The 15,210-nt window shown below is 41.4% G+C and overlaps 1 protein-coding gene across 3 annotated transcripts in view; it reads left to right on the top strand.

Moving 5' to 3' along the window:
* LOC114789682 (low-density lipoprotein receptor-related protein 1B-like) overlaps positions 1-15,210 on the top strand; it is a 186,110-nt gene that overhangs the window by 77,352 nt on the left and 93,548 nt on the right. For all 3 annotated transcript variants that reach the window (XM_028978929.1, XM_028978928.1, XM_028978927.1), the window contains exons 24-32: positions 3,676-3,873; positions 4,260-4,464; positions 5,702-5,866; positions 8,876-9,120; positions 10,774-10,905; positions 11,895-12,122; positions 12,291-12,465; positions 13,687-13,781; positions 14,240-14,389. In XM_028978929.1, the coding sequence (XP_028834762.1) occupies positions 3,676-3,873; positions 4,260-4,464; positions 5,702-5,866; positions 8,876-9,120; positions 10,774-10,905; positions 11,895-12,122; positions 12,291-12,465; positions 13,687-13,781; positions 14,240-14,389 (1,593 nt within the window). The remainder of the gene's footprint in view (positions 1-3,675; positions 3,874-4,259; positions 4,465-5,701; positions 5,867-8,875; positions 9,121-10,773; positions 10,906-11,894; positions 12,123-12,290; positions 12,466-13,686; positions 13,782-14,239; positions 14,390-15,210) is intronic.

The raw sequence follows: 15,210 nt of genomic DNA, 5'->3' as shown, positions 1-15,210 counted from the left end.
GAGCCAGGCCGAGGGTCCGGGGCCGCCATGCGGGACCACGCCGGGGAGCCAGGCCGAGGGTCCGGGGCCGCCATGCGGGACCACGCCGGGAGCCAGGCCGAGGTTCCGGGGCCGCCATGCGGGACCACGCCGGGGAGCCAGGCCGAGGGTCCGGGGCCGCCAAGCGGGACCACGCCGGGGAGCCAGGCCGAGGGTCCGGGGCCGCCAAGCGGGACCACGCCGGGGAGCCAGGCCGAGGGTCCGGGGCCGCCAAGGCGGGGACCACGCCGGGGAGCCAGCTCGAGGCACCGGGGCCGCCACGCCTGACCCCGCCGGGGAGCAGCCCGAGGGACCGGGGCCGCCACGCCTGACCCCGCCGGGGAGACCAGCCCGAGGGACCGGGGCCGCCACGCCTGACCCCGCCGGGGAGGCCAGCCCGAGGGACCGGGGCCGCCACGCCTGACCCCGCCGGGGAGCCAGCCCGAGGGACCGGGGCCGCCACGCATGACCCCGCCGGGGAGCCAGCCCGAGGGACCGGGGGCCGCCACGCCTGACCCCCGCCGGGGAGCCAGCCCGAGGGACCGGGGCCGCCACGCCTGACCACGCCGGGGAGCCAGCCCGAGGGACCGGGTCCTCCAAGGGGAGGATACAGCAGGGCAGGAGCCCTGTGGTTGCCGCCGTCCGCCCCGCCGCCTCCACTGATGGTACTGTTGGGGCTCCGAGGACGTAGCCCTTGGAGGGGGGGCTCTGTCAGGATTGCCTGCAGCTGGGCTCCACACCGGAACCCAATCCTGACGCCCCATAAATGCCGGAAGTTTCCGCCCGTTCGGGGTCGCTGGCATTTTCGTGGACTCTGCACGAACTTGACCTGGTTTTGATTCATATGTGTTTTGAGTTCTGGCAATCGCCACACGCCTACGGGTTAGTTTTAGTTCGTTATTTAAGTTAAATCGTTTTCGGCCACCGCGCCGCTGTTTATTTGTATTTCGTTATTGTTTGTATTAATAAAACCCCGTTCCCAGCATGTCAGACCTCTGCGCTTCCTTCCCCCGTAAGTCCGTAGTCGTGACAAAAGTACTATAATTAAACTCCTAGTTCAGCACATTTCATGGTTGGGTTATTCCTATCTCTTGCCAAAATTCAAAAAATGCCTCATGGGTAATTAGTTGTATTGATTGGCCAAAGTTCAGCTTTCTTTTTGCAGGCAAAGACGAGGCAATAAGCAGAATTCCCCATATAGGCGTTTAAATAGCAAGGTTGTGTGGTCACCTGCAAATTCACATATAAATATATTATGCTTTTGAAATTAAAATGACATTTCCTTGCCTCAACCCGGGCATACTGGCTGCAGTTCAGTTTAAGTGAGGCTGGTTAAATTGAGCTGTAAGTAGGTCTACAGTGATGATTTCAATTCATATAGTCTTACATTAGGACATTTTCTGTAATAGTCCAGCAATTCCTTCTGCAGTTTTCCATGGCCTGAAATGAAACGCAGCTTTTCATAATTGAGTTGAGTTGCTTGACAGTTCCATAACATCCAGAGTATTTACAGTCAGGTCCATACATCGTTGACTCAATTCTAATTTTTTTTATACACCACCACAATGGATTTAAAATGAACAAGATGTGCTTTAACTACAGACTTTCAGCTTTCATTTGATGGTATTTACATCTAAATCAGGTGAATGGTGTAGGTATTTTGAATATGTGCCTGACACTTTTTAAGGGACCAAAATTAATGTGACAATTGGCTGCTCAGCTCAGATGTTAAATCCATTGTGGTGGTGTATAGATAAGAATTGTGTCAATGTAACAATATTTATTTATCTGGCCGTATGTGTCAGAGTACAATGAAGGCTATATCTGTCTAGCGTGGAATGGAACGGCAAATGTCAGATGCTTTTACCTGCTTGATATTTCTATAGTGAGAGCTTAGCTCTGGTAATGCCATCACGTATGTTTCTGCAGTCTAAAGAGTGGGGGGGGTGGGGGCTGAGCACCAGGATTTCTCACACACAGAGCAGTCCATGTGGAACTGATTCAGCCGTAGGCTAAGCCTTGGGCTGTTTTAAAAAACTGTTTCTATCATACAACTGCTGTATCACATACTTGAGATATACTGATGAATAAAATCACTACATTCTTCTAAGGTAAAAAAAAAAAAAACTCATTACCTGAATAGCACTATGTGTGGTAACGGGACAATAACGCTGTTCATATTCTAGACGTGATGCTTGCTGCTTGACATGATGAGACCGAGTTGCACCAAATTCATGTCAGTCTCAGTCAAAAAGTGTTTCTTACCTTGGAAGTCAAACTGCAGAACACAATCCCTTAGCTGAGGCAAGATTCGTATTTATTAATTTATTGAATTGCTAGATGTAGTCATGAAAAGATTCATCAGTCCTGCTGCATTAAAAATAATTAGGCCTCAGATGAGGGGTTGAATGGGACTTGTATGGTAGGTGGTGTGTGGATTGCACTATCCTTTCAGCACACATGGTGGTGGGGGTCAGGGAATGTGCTTCTCTGACACTAGAGATTAGTGGGGCATGAACCGTGGTTGGGTATGAAAAAAGTCCCAGGGAGATTATTCCAGTTTTTTTCCTGGAGGGAAGGAGCACCTTGAGCAGGTTGAGTGATCCAGAGGAAATTACAGGCATGGAGTGCCGTGTTATGGATTTTGTGTCTATGGATGCGTGGGCAGTTATTTTTTGCGGGACTGGAAAGTGAGGCCAGGTGGAATGAAGAATCTTCTCTGCAGTGAATGTATATGTGGGCTGTGACTCTAACGGTGCTTTGTGCAGTGCATGAGGGCGGGACACATTCACACATCTTGTACGCAATGCATGTCTTCTGCACTACTCAAAACGAATTTGCGTGAATGAGAATGTGCTTCTTTGCAACCGCTGTATAGCAAACCAGACTTTTCTTATTCAGCTTTTTTTCTGTTGTTTGCGAGTGTGGAGATTGCTGGTATGGACCCTGCATTTTTATCGGTTTAAAATTCTAACCCTTGCTGAAAAGATGTGTGCTGAGGCATCACACAAAGCTTGGTCTGTAGCTTTTGCTTGTTCATCCTGATATTTGAGTTATGGATGTATTATTTGTTGCATTAGTGTAGTGGAATTGTGTGCAGTCAGCATTTGTCTAATTAAATAAAAAATAAAACAAGGCTCTTTTTATATTTGTACCAGCATCACCGATCTACTGATCTGCTCCAGGGACAAGCTGGGTTCAGTCAGACCGCTTTCTAAGGAATGAATGAAAAAGTTTATTTCAGTTATCATGTTTCATTGTCCCTTTCTTTCACTAGCATACATCTATAAAGCTTGAGGACTGAAGAACAAGAGATGAATGAGAACAGATGAGGGATTGGATTGTTTATTTTTTAATCAGAATAATTTCATTTCTAATGGCAACTTATTGTATTTTCTTTTTAATTTGCAAGATTAATTTAACATGTTATGCAGCAGGGCAAACCTAATATAAGATTGATTGTGTTTGTGTAGTTATTGGGGTTTGTACTAGTGTGTGTGTGTGTGTGTGTGTGTGTGTGTGTGTGTGTGTTTTTGCAGGAAGGTGTCAGGGAAAAAAAAGATGAGTGGAGAATATTCTTGCAAAATTGTGCCTTTTATCTGTGCCTTCGGTTTAATAAGGTTACTTCGCACTTTTATTTTTTTCTATTTTGCCTAGATCCCTTTGAGGCTTTCATTATATTTTCTATCCGGCACGAGATCAGACGGATAGACCTTCATAAACGCGACTACAACCTCCTGGTCCCAGGCTTGAGAAACACCATTGCCCTGGACTTCCATTTCAATCAAAGTCTTCTGTACTGGACTGATGTGGTGGAGGATAAAATATACAGAGGGAAATTATCAGATGCTGGAGGTAAAGATTTCAGCAATTGCTGGGGGCAGGGGTTCAGAGAAAAAGTGTTTGTTTGTTTACCACACCATGTCTTTTCCATCTTCTCTGCTGTTAATATTTCAAATCCAGCAGAAGGGGCCTTAGAAAGCATGGCTAATGTGAAACAGTTGAATCATATGAAGGACAGGGAACTGTTAATGTTTAATAGACCTCATGGGAAGTTGCTTCCCTTTTTGTCAATTTATCGTACTGGAGTTGGACGATGCTGTCATTTTTTTTAAAGGAAAGTGACATACTTGTGCAGAGATTTATGGTGCTCAGGAAACAACATGTGCTCTCCCCATAGCAAGGAAAGATTAAAAGACCATGCATGCTTTTCTCTGATCAACTGCTGGCTCGTCATGTAGGTGTCACAGGGATCGAGGTGGTTGTGCAACACGGCCTGGCCACTCCAGAAGGGTTGGCAGTAGACTGGATTGCAGGGAATCTTTACTGGATCGACAGCAATCTAGACCAGATTGAGGTGGCAAAAATGGACGGGGAGATGCGGACCACACTGATTGCTGGTGGCATGGAGCATCCACGAGCTATAGCCCTCGATCCTGCACATGGGTGAGTTCAGTGTTTTCCATAGATTCTGAATGGATATGAAACAGAGCTTAGACATACGGGGAAATGGCACTAACCTTATTCACATGGCAGCTAATTTCCTCTCACATCATGCTCAAGGTGGGAAACCTTGAACTCTGTTAATAAAGCCTGTGTGGGAATGCCAGTATGGATGAAAAAGGAATTTGTCACAGTCTTTAAAAAGATATAAAAAAAATTCAGCAATTTAATTGAAGGTCACATTCTTACAGGAAAAATCCCATGCTTTCTTGGCCTGACCATAATTGCAAATCTGATTTTGTTTAATTTGTTGTTCAATTATCAATTTGAGTAATTTTACAGTACGTTAACACTAAACATTCTGAATGACATAAAAAGATTTGTTACTATGTCACTTGGTTTTTTAGTCATTTTAAATGAAAACATCACCTTAACTAACAGTATTAATAATGTATTAATGCCAGGCAACTTTTATATGTGCTTTTGAATTCCTTTATTCATTATGGCAAAGTTATTGTACACAAGTTATACATAGATAACATGATTCTCACTTTATTGACAATGTTCAAGATTTTTTTGTCCAGAGAGTAGTCCACATTGTCAGACAGTGGTAAATCCTAGCTGAGCATTAGCTGTTGGTGACCTAACGCCATTATAGGATTTTTTCAAATGTGTATTGTTCTTTTCTGAATTTATTGGGGGGGGATCAATTGCTCATATCAATCAATATTTTTCTGAGGATCAAAGGTTCATGACTGTCATACAAACTTTCTGTATATTAAACCGTCTAATAGTGATACATCTACGTTAAAGTGTTAGGTAAAGGGTTGTTCATCATAACATCTCAGAGGTTATACTACCTCTGGGGCAGTGGTGGCCTAGTGGTCAAGGAAGTGGCCCCGTAATCAGAATTTGAATCCCGATCCGCCAAGGTGCCACTGAGGTGCCACTGAGCAAAGCACCGTCCCCACACACTGCTCCCTGGGCGCTTGTCATGGCTGCCCACTGCTCACTCAGGGTGATGGGTTAAATGCAGAGGACAAATTTCACTGGGTCCACCGTGTGCTGTGCTGCTGTGTATCATATGTGACAATCACTTACTTACTTGTTGACATGATGATTGTCCTGGTTAGGTTGATTTACTGACTGCTACATTCCAAATAAAGAGCTTACATTGTTGAATTTGGGGCAATTGCTGTATAATCAAGTGAATGGTCTTATTGGATTATTTTGTGTTTAGTGTTCTGTTTTGGACAGACTGGGATGCCACATTCCCTCGAATCGAGGGAGCATCCATGAGTGGAAGTGGACGACACGTAGTGCACAGAGACATGGAGATTGGAGCCTGGCCCAACGGACTGACCGTGGATCACCTGGAGATGAGAATTGTGTGGACAGATGCACGGTATGCTCTTACAGCCTGATGGACGGCCTGTATATTTCATGGAAATGTTTTTACAAGTGTACGAAACAATGCTGGAGAGGGATATGGCACCATATTTTCAAAGATGCCCCTAGCAGTGGCAGCTGGCCTGGCCACAGAGTTAAATAATTTAGCATGAATGCAAAAATAAGGGCATACTTTTTTGTGAAAAAAAAAAAAAAAAAAATAGAGTGAACATTTCCAGACCTCTTGACCAGTCGGTTTAGCGTAGTACTTGGGCAAAATGTTAAACAGGATATTGTCACCACATGACCCCAAACTGCCAAAAAGCCTAATGAAAATATATGTGCTTGAGTAAACCTAAAATGACTGTCTGTAATAGTTTAAAATGAACCTAGGGCCTTTAAAACTTGTCGAATGTGAAATTCATTGTTTCATTCATTTGTTGTTTCCTTCTGAAAGATCCTTTTGAAGGATGATGAATTTGGGTGATGTAGCACATACTCTATACCAAGGTTATTATAGTTAACGAAAACGAACGATAAAACTAAAACTAGAATTGAAAAAGCATTTTCGTTAACTGAAATAAAGAGTTAAAACAAAAACGAAAACTAACTGAAACGGTTTTGTGTGTATACAAAACGAACTTAAACGAACTAATATTATAGCAAAAACGTCCTTCGTTTTCGTCTTTGTAATAAGCCTTTTGGGTTGAATGAAAATCTATTTACTTCACGCTGCCAGTTTTAAGCCAGGTTTTTGACCATTATGGTAACACGTGGTCTGTGACGTCACGTGTCCATAGTCGGCTAGCGTGATGGCTGCAGCGAAAGTCGGAAGAAAGCGGAAGAAAGTCCTATTTGGGATTTCTTTGATTATGACAGTGGCAAAAATAAAAGTAAGTGCCTTGTTGTAGAAGCAGGTGATACAATATGTGGAATACTTCTCAAGGGGAAAAACCCCACGAATCTGAAAGTCCATTTGAAAAGCTCACACAAAAAGGCGAACCAAGAGTACCTGAACAAGCTAGCCTCTCGCCCGCCCTCCCCCGAAAGAGAAGCGGTAGCCAGGCCAGGTAACATGGGAAAGGAACGTGATACTACAGCATCCATAATGGACTGCTTCCACCACCGACCAAGTAGCTGCTGGCTAGTAAATACACAGGAACACCACAAATGAGAAGCAGCATTGGTAAATATGTTTATTAAGACTGGAATGTCTACACGACTGTGTGACTCGATTACCTTCAAAAAGTTCACCACTTCACTCGAACCAAAATTAAAAACACCCGGAGCTGCAAGAGTCAATAACCTTATCGGAGCTAAGATGGATAAGGCTATTCTGGTGATTTTGATTCATGCACCTGACAAATATCCTAATTTACAAAAAAAAAAAAAAACTAAAACTAACACTGTAACTAATAAAAACTAAAACTAAGCAATTTCAAAATATCAAAACTAATAAAAACTAGTAAATCTGCCTCTAAAAACTAATTAAAACTAACTGAATTTGAAAAAAAAAAATCTAAACGAAATAAAAACTAAAACTAATGAAAAATCCAAAACTATTATAACTGTGCTCTATACCAAGGGAATAAAAACAGGTGAAATGGTCTTTCCTATGTCATAACTTCATAACTGATGAGTACAGGATGGATATAATCATCTCTCTTCCAGCTACCTTCTTCACTTTACATGTTTAAAAATGTTTCACAATGAAACAGCTGGATTTGATTTGTCTGATGCATCTGATGCAGTGACTCTCTTGATGTTTTGGTGTTCAATAGAAGTTAATGTATGCCCAGCTTTTCAGCCTTTATCCACCCTGGGGAGAATTTATTGCATCACTGTGGTCTATATCAAGAATGAATATTACAAAGCACAACAAAAGGCAGTTGCACATGTGTGAGACAGGCATGCTGCAGACTTCCATTTACCCAGACAATAGGTGTGAGAGGGACAGCAATATTGTAGGCTTCCTGTGACTCAGACAATAGGCTTTCATACAAAAGCAGTTTCTTGTCAGTGGTGGCAAGGGTCCCATTGTCTCCATAATTTTATCACTGCCAGTGGCTGAAAGCTGTTTAGAATTGCAAAGTGCTTAGCAGTTTGTTCTCTCTACAAAGATTCATATTACAATCATGTTTTGGATGCTCTTATGAACACTGGCAAGGCTGGTGCTCACCTCATCTTAGAATTTAGTTCTACCAATACTTCAGTACTAATTCTGGAATCCCCTGAGTCCACGAAACAGCGCTGTTGTCTTTCAGCAAATTGATTAGCCCTGATTGCTTTTTGATGGCCTCGTTCATCTGAATTACCAAGTCCATCACTGATAATGCTTTTCTGCTGGACACAAGACATGTAGTAAGTACTAAACACCCATTCATCAGCCAGCAACCATTTCTGCCATTTTCTGTGGTGTAAGTAGTTACGTCAGCTACTAAGTAAGCAGCAGGTTACTTTTTAGAGGTTACAAGACAAAGTTTTTTCCATGAAAGCTATGAGATTGAGGAAACATGTGAGAGTCTGTTTGAAGATGAACAGGAAGGGCTGATATATTACTTACTTTCTGAAAAATGGGATTTGATTGCCTCCACTGGTTAGAACAATGAAGTGTAATTTATAACAAACTCTTGCTCACCAGACTCTGGATGAAATATTTATACAGATTTATGAATAAATGGATACTTACACACAATGTAGCATTGATGAATATCAAGCAATGAATAAATAATTGCATGGATCATAAATTGCACTTTGTTTCTTCTTCAATCAGAGGTCCCTCTCTCTCTTTCTCTTTTCTCCCTCCACTACTCTTAGCACACCCATCTCTGTTGTTATTAACAGAAATCAAAAGCTCCATCTACCTTGCTAGTTTGAGATGCTCAGCAATTTTCCAATACTTTCAGATATGTATATGTGTATAAAAGGTTTCAGTACCTGTGATAGATCGGATCCATATGACGGGACAGATTTATAGTTCCAAGGCATTTGAGATGTATAAAAACACTTTTCTGTCTTTTTGCAGCTCTGATGCCATTTACTCAGCGCTCTACGATGGCAGCGGTGTCATTGAAATTCTGAGGGGACACGAGTATCTGTCGCATCCTTTTGCTGTGTCGCTGTATGGTGGCAGTGTATACTGGACAGATTGGAGGACGAACACACTGACCAAAGCCAATAAGTGGACTGGGGCAAATGTGACAGTCATCCAGAAAACAAGCGCCCAGCCGTTTGACCTGCAGATATTCCACCCCAGCCGCCAGCCGCAGGGTAAATCTTACACTAAAGCACAAATAGATGAAAATTAGCGGTATTCAAAAATTGCAGAGACAATGGGGTAAAGCTGACAAAGAGTACGTCTTTGACATTGATCCTGTGCTATTCTATGGAAATGCTCCTAATTGTTTTAATTGGATCGGTTTACCTTTCTTGCTTAAATTGTGAATGCATTGCCAAAATGTCCAATAAATAAACACAATTAAATCAGGCTCTGATGGAGATCCAACCTGCATTCCCAAGGCTTTATAATTACCAGCTGCTGAAGGAAAGAGTCGTCCTTAGAAAGCATAATTGCACTGCTAATTCTATTAAAAGGCTGTGGCTGAAGTAATGATACAATAAAGTTACAACCTGGTCCAGCCCTTTCATTTACAGGGTGTTTAATTTGGTCTGGAAAACAGCTCTCAAATGTACACAGGAAAGCAGGAAAAGATATGCAAAGGCATGGAGAAGAGAAATGCTTTTGCATAATAGCTTCCACATTTTGTTCAACATATGTCATTTTGCTAAATGCCTGGCAGCAGACACTGATTTAGGTGAACTCTTAAATCACGAAGTGAACTTCGTAATGTACGAATGGAAGATTGATTGTCTGACTGTGTTATTTCTGAGGAAGATTTCATATTCCCTTTGCTCTTCATCTTCATTGTATCAATACAGTTAGGGAATAGGGGTGGTGATCGAGTTTTTTTCCAGGTTATACAACTTAAAGGGGATATCACTTCATGCTTTATGTGCCACATGTCTCTTTTCACCTTGGTCTGTCCATAATGAAAAGATGAAAATAGAAGAAATGTCTAAAAGGTTCAGATGTTAAACTTTTCCTGGTATTTTGAGATACAGTATAGCTAATAACAAAGGCATTGGATCAAGGTTATCTGTGTTTTTGTAGGAAAAGTATAATGGCTTATGATAGAATAAATCTTTTTCAAAGTGATGTTCCCAGCTGCTAAAAGCAGCTCATTTTAAGAGGCAATGGAAGGATTTTGTTCGGCCTGTTTGAACATTACTCATCCTTTGGACATCTCTTCATCATTCCCTCTGGCTTTTCTCTGCTTTCTGGGAAGACTGTTTACACTTTACATATCCTGCTTTACTCGCACTGTCTTCAAACTCCTGTATTTGATGACCCAAACATCATTGTATCATGATTACGTTCATGATCTAAGGAGACAAAAAGGGAAAATAATAATGCTTTCCTTTAATATTTCCAGTACCAAGTGTCAAGCCTCATAAAAAGCCCTTTTTATTGACACTCTACAGCAGTCTGATATTAATTCTGCCTTAATCTGCTGTGCATATGGCATACTGCAGTATATTTGGAAACATACAGTTCATAAAAAACAAACACATAAATAATTTTAACTGATACACAGCTTCAAATTTCATTATTTGATTTTGCTATTCTGCAGACCTGGCATCCACAGTGTGACTACCGAGGTATTGATTTAGAGTTACTGAAATGCTGAAATACATCCTGATGCCTACTCACTAATTTCAACAAAACAGCTGACTTCTTACAGATGATCCTTTGCTGAAGAATGATTGAAATGCTGTCAGTAATGTTGTATTCACATGTCATAGACTTGGCCATTTAATTTATTCCTTTATTTGTTTTTTTATCACCATGCCTGTCTTATCTAGCTTCGAACCCATGTGAAGCCAATGGTGGGCGGGGGCCCTGCTCACACCTGTGCCTACTCAACTACAACCGCACCGCCTCCTGCTTCTGTCCTCACCTTATGAAGCTCGCTGCCAACAAGATAGCCTGCATGGGTAAGCATACATGGGTCCCCTGAAGAGTGTTGGTAAAGACATGTTCATGCAGAGAGCACATGCACCTTTTCTTTAAAATCATACATGAGTTTGAGTTAAATTCCCTCAGAAAGTTTGACGAAGCCTGCTGGCAACATGGTCACTTGTGACATTCTAAGGGCACATTATGGCTAGTTCTCATTATAAACAGGATCAAAATGCATTAGACATGCATATTTGATGGATTTTGCTAAATCAAGTACCTGCTATGTGCACATGTCAAAGAGTCCCTACAGACATAGATTGAAGTGTATCGTTGTTAGGGAATATCAGCCGTTTGCCTTAAAGCATAGTCATGAATATTTCGTTTTTCCCTGACCCACAATGTCCCAGTACAATCTCGCATGGCAAGCTCCCACTTAAATGCGGCAATATGACTGGTTGATGTCCGGATGCCTGTGTCCCCATTAGTATTCTGCATATGAACTCGTCTTTAACGAACTGGAAAAAATGACAGTCACTGTCAACAGGCTTAATTTCCAGCAGTGCCATTAATTGTTATTACATGCCAGGAACTGTCAACACATAAAAAAAGGTTCTCTATATATTTCACAAATTTGTCTGAAAGCTGCTTGGCCTTCATTAAGAAGCTCAGTTTGGGAAAGGACTAATCAACTGTGGGACCACCTAGAGACATGTCTATTCAATCTGAAATAATTAGGAACTCCATAATTGCCCACAGGTGGATGTCATTCAAATAATTATAGAGCTACTGAAGACAAATCCATTCCACTAGATGTATTATTTCAGTGGGTTAAATGCTTCCTCAATATTAACTGAATGTCCATTTATGCTTGACAGCTTCAGGGGGACAATTTTATTCATTTTAATGAATGAGCAATTAAAAGTGTATAAAGCGTCTTGTTGTTAAATAATGATAGAAACAAGCTATTCAGATCTGGACATTGCAATAAAACTGATTTGTACTTCCCCCTTCTTCTTCCCACCAGCACTGAAAAGATTCCTTTTGTATGCTCGCCGCTCTGAAATCCGAGGAGTAGATATTGACAATCCCTACCTCAACATTATTACTGCCTTAACGGTCCCTGACATTGACGACGTCTCAGTGGTGGATTTTGATTCCCGGGAGGAGCGCATTTACTGGGCCGATGTGAAAACTAGGACTATAAAGAGAGCATTCATCAATGGAACCCAAATTGAAACCATTATTTCTGGAGGTAGCTAATGCACTGTGATACCATCCTGTGACAACAGATTTGTGATGCATATCAGCATGTGACTGCAAGATGGAGATAAGGAGAGCTTATTTGTGTGTTTGAATTCAGGTATTTTTTGCAACCTGTCCATGATGGTGCTTATATCATGCATTTTTTTCTCCTACACAGATGTATTCAATGTACGGGGTTTGGCTTTAGATTGGCTGTCTCAGAACATCTACTGGATGAGTTCTGAAAATGACGAGACTCAGATTAACGTGGCACGTTTAGATGGTTCTTTAAAAACGTCAGTCATTACCGGGATTGACAAACCCAAGTGCTTAGTTGTAAACCCAGATAAAGGGTAAGATATCCAGACTCTCTGCGTTTTCATGTACATTTTACACATACTATGTAGGTCGTTAGGCTAAATGTAGTTGTGTTGAAATTAATTGTATAATTGATGCATCGCGATGCAACCGTGGACGCTTCTGCCTTGATGCACAACCAATAATAATCGGTTGCTTGGTGATTTTCTGGATGGGGCATAAAAATTCTCATTAAAAGGTAGTGCTGGTAGTAACTGCGTCTGCCTGATCTGAGTACCCGCTCCGGGAACTTAACCGCGGTTGAACTTTGACTGCTGCACGCCATGTACAACGCGTTTCTGCTTTTATGTAATACAAAATGAAACAGTAAGGAGCTTGGACCAGTCTCCTGTGCTTGGTGGAGAGTCGAGTTGCATCAGGACCAGGGCAGATAGCTAACTCTGTCCACTGCATAGCGCCGTGTGCATTTAAAGGAGTACTGTGCTGACAGTTTTTCTGCTCATTGTACCAAATCAAAGCATCCACATGGGTGTACGAGCCCTTAACTATTGAATTTGAAAATGGGCTGCATCGTGATGCATCAATATCAAGGCATTCATGATCGTAATGGAATCGAATTGTAAAGGTTCACACCTGTAGTTATATGGGGACAAAATCAGCTACCACATTGTTTTTATTTCTTTATTAACTTCTGTAGATGATCATGACAGGTCCTATTGACCTTACCAAATAGTAGATCTGAAGCATATGATAGGATTTTGATATTTAAAATTTTTGACAATATGTCTAAATATGTCACAAATAGCCTGTATTTAAATCTAAATATAAACTAGACTGCATGATGATGACTGATTTCTAATGTCAATCAGTCTCCCCAAAGTGTTAAAGCGCAGTTACTAAGATAGTAGTATAGAAAATAGCATTTACCATTGTTATGAACATGGGCATTGTTATGCAAATAGTTGGGATCTACACAGGCATTTGTAACTGTGCCATAATTGATTACACACTTGTTAATGCCAGTGCAGCCACACTGTTAAACAGGATCTGTACCACACAGGAACACACTCACAGACATAATTCATAATGCAGCAATGTGGTGTTTCTCCATCTGTCACCTCCTCAGATGCTCCAGAATGTTAGGTGCCACTATTGTTTGCTTGCAGGTTGACTGACACAAAGCACAACTGACACACGAAAACACACGTCTGTGTTTTCAGGCCTAAAAGGTTAAAAACTCACTGTTTTTATTCCAGGAAGATATACTGGACAGATGGAAATACCATAAATATGGCAAATATGGATGGTAGCAACAGCAAGATTCTGCATCAAAATCAAAAAGAGCCAGTTGGTAAAATTTCTTCCTTTCATTTTCTTTTGTTTTACTTTAATGTGATGGCCTATTTTTTGTAAAGACTTGTAAAAACACAAGGTCAAGAAGCCTACACTTATTTAGAAAAAATGGAAAGAAGCATACTTTACAGCCTTTACATCTGGGCCATTTGTAGGATATAATAATAATTTAGCTCATGTGATGAGGAATTAAAATAAATATGGAAAGTGTGACCTTTGCTGACTTTATCAGCACCATAAATAAACTGTTCGCTCTGGGAGATGAAATTCAGAATAATGTCACTGGCTCAGATCAAAGGTCCCCCCGGAAATTGTTTTAAATAAAGACAAGGTCATGTCTATTCTTATAATAACCGACAGTACAGTTGTCCTCAAGGTTTCGAAAGCTTAATGAGGTTATATTCACTGCTTTTGGCTAGTAGCCGTGTACAAAAAAAAACATCTTCTTCTTCACAGGCTTGTCAATAGACTACCCATCAGGCAAACTGTATTGGATAAGCTCAGGCAATGGCACTATCAACAGATGCAACTTGGATGGCAGCAACATTGAAGTGATTGAAGCCATGAAGAAAGAGCTAATGAAAGCCACTGCCCTGGCGGTTATGGGTGAGTGAAGTGTCTTGTGTGCATGATGCTTCGTATTGATTAAGTGTGAACTGGGAAGATTAATTGCTGCATGTTAAGTGGTGCCTAAATAAAGCTATTTAACTATTGTAGAATCAGGCAGTCTTGCATCACACTACACTGCATGCAAAATAGCGATGTCAGGGTCTGGCCCAATTAAATCCCACATAGTGCATCTTCCATTTGTCCGTTATACTGAATTAAAGCTAATGACCTTTATATCATCCATCCTATTAATTATACCACAGTGAGTTACAACCTGCCATTTTGATTGGCTGAGAAATCTTTGGGAGTGTCAATATCTCATCATATCTCATCTCATCTCTGATGGATGCCTTTAAAAATCAGCCAGCCTGTGACTGCAGCACACTGGGGCCGGTGCATCACCGTACAGCACTGCCTCTGGATTATTAATGCTTAAGCATGCCTGGTTTACACTCTGCTTTCCGAAATGAAACTGTTTTCTGTCAATGGGATGGTCGTTACAAAACATTTCACATTTACAGCATTTGGCAGATTCTCTTACCCAGTGCGACTTACATTAGTGTTTTAAATATCCATCAGTGAAATCCCTCATGTGGTTCACTATTTGTAGATACCATTCACATAATAACTCAGGACCCAACCGCTTTTTTTTTAGATAAATATGGAAAGCGTACGTAAGAGCTGTTTTTAGCCCGAATATTTTGTAAACAGGAAAGCTTTTAGTTTGTGCATGAAGATATTTAATGACTTTAATGAAAACCAAGAGTTGTTATCCACAGTTTTATTTTGAAATAGTAAGGGGAATGGACGCTCCGTTT

This window comes from Denticeps clupeoides, chromosome 5, assembly GCF_900700375.1.
Source record: "Denticeps clupeoides chromosome 5, fDenClu1.1, whole genome shotgun sequence".
Lineage (NCBI taxonomy): Eukaryota > Metazoa > Chordata > Actinopteri > Clupeiformes > Denticipitidae > Denticeps > Denticeps clupeoides.
Note: the sequence above shows the minus strand (reverse complement) of the source record. Positions and strands in the feature narration are given on the sequence as shown.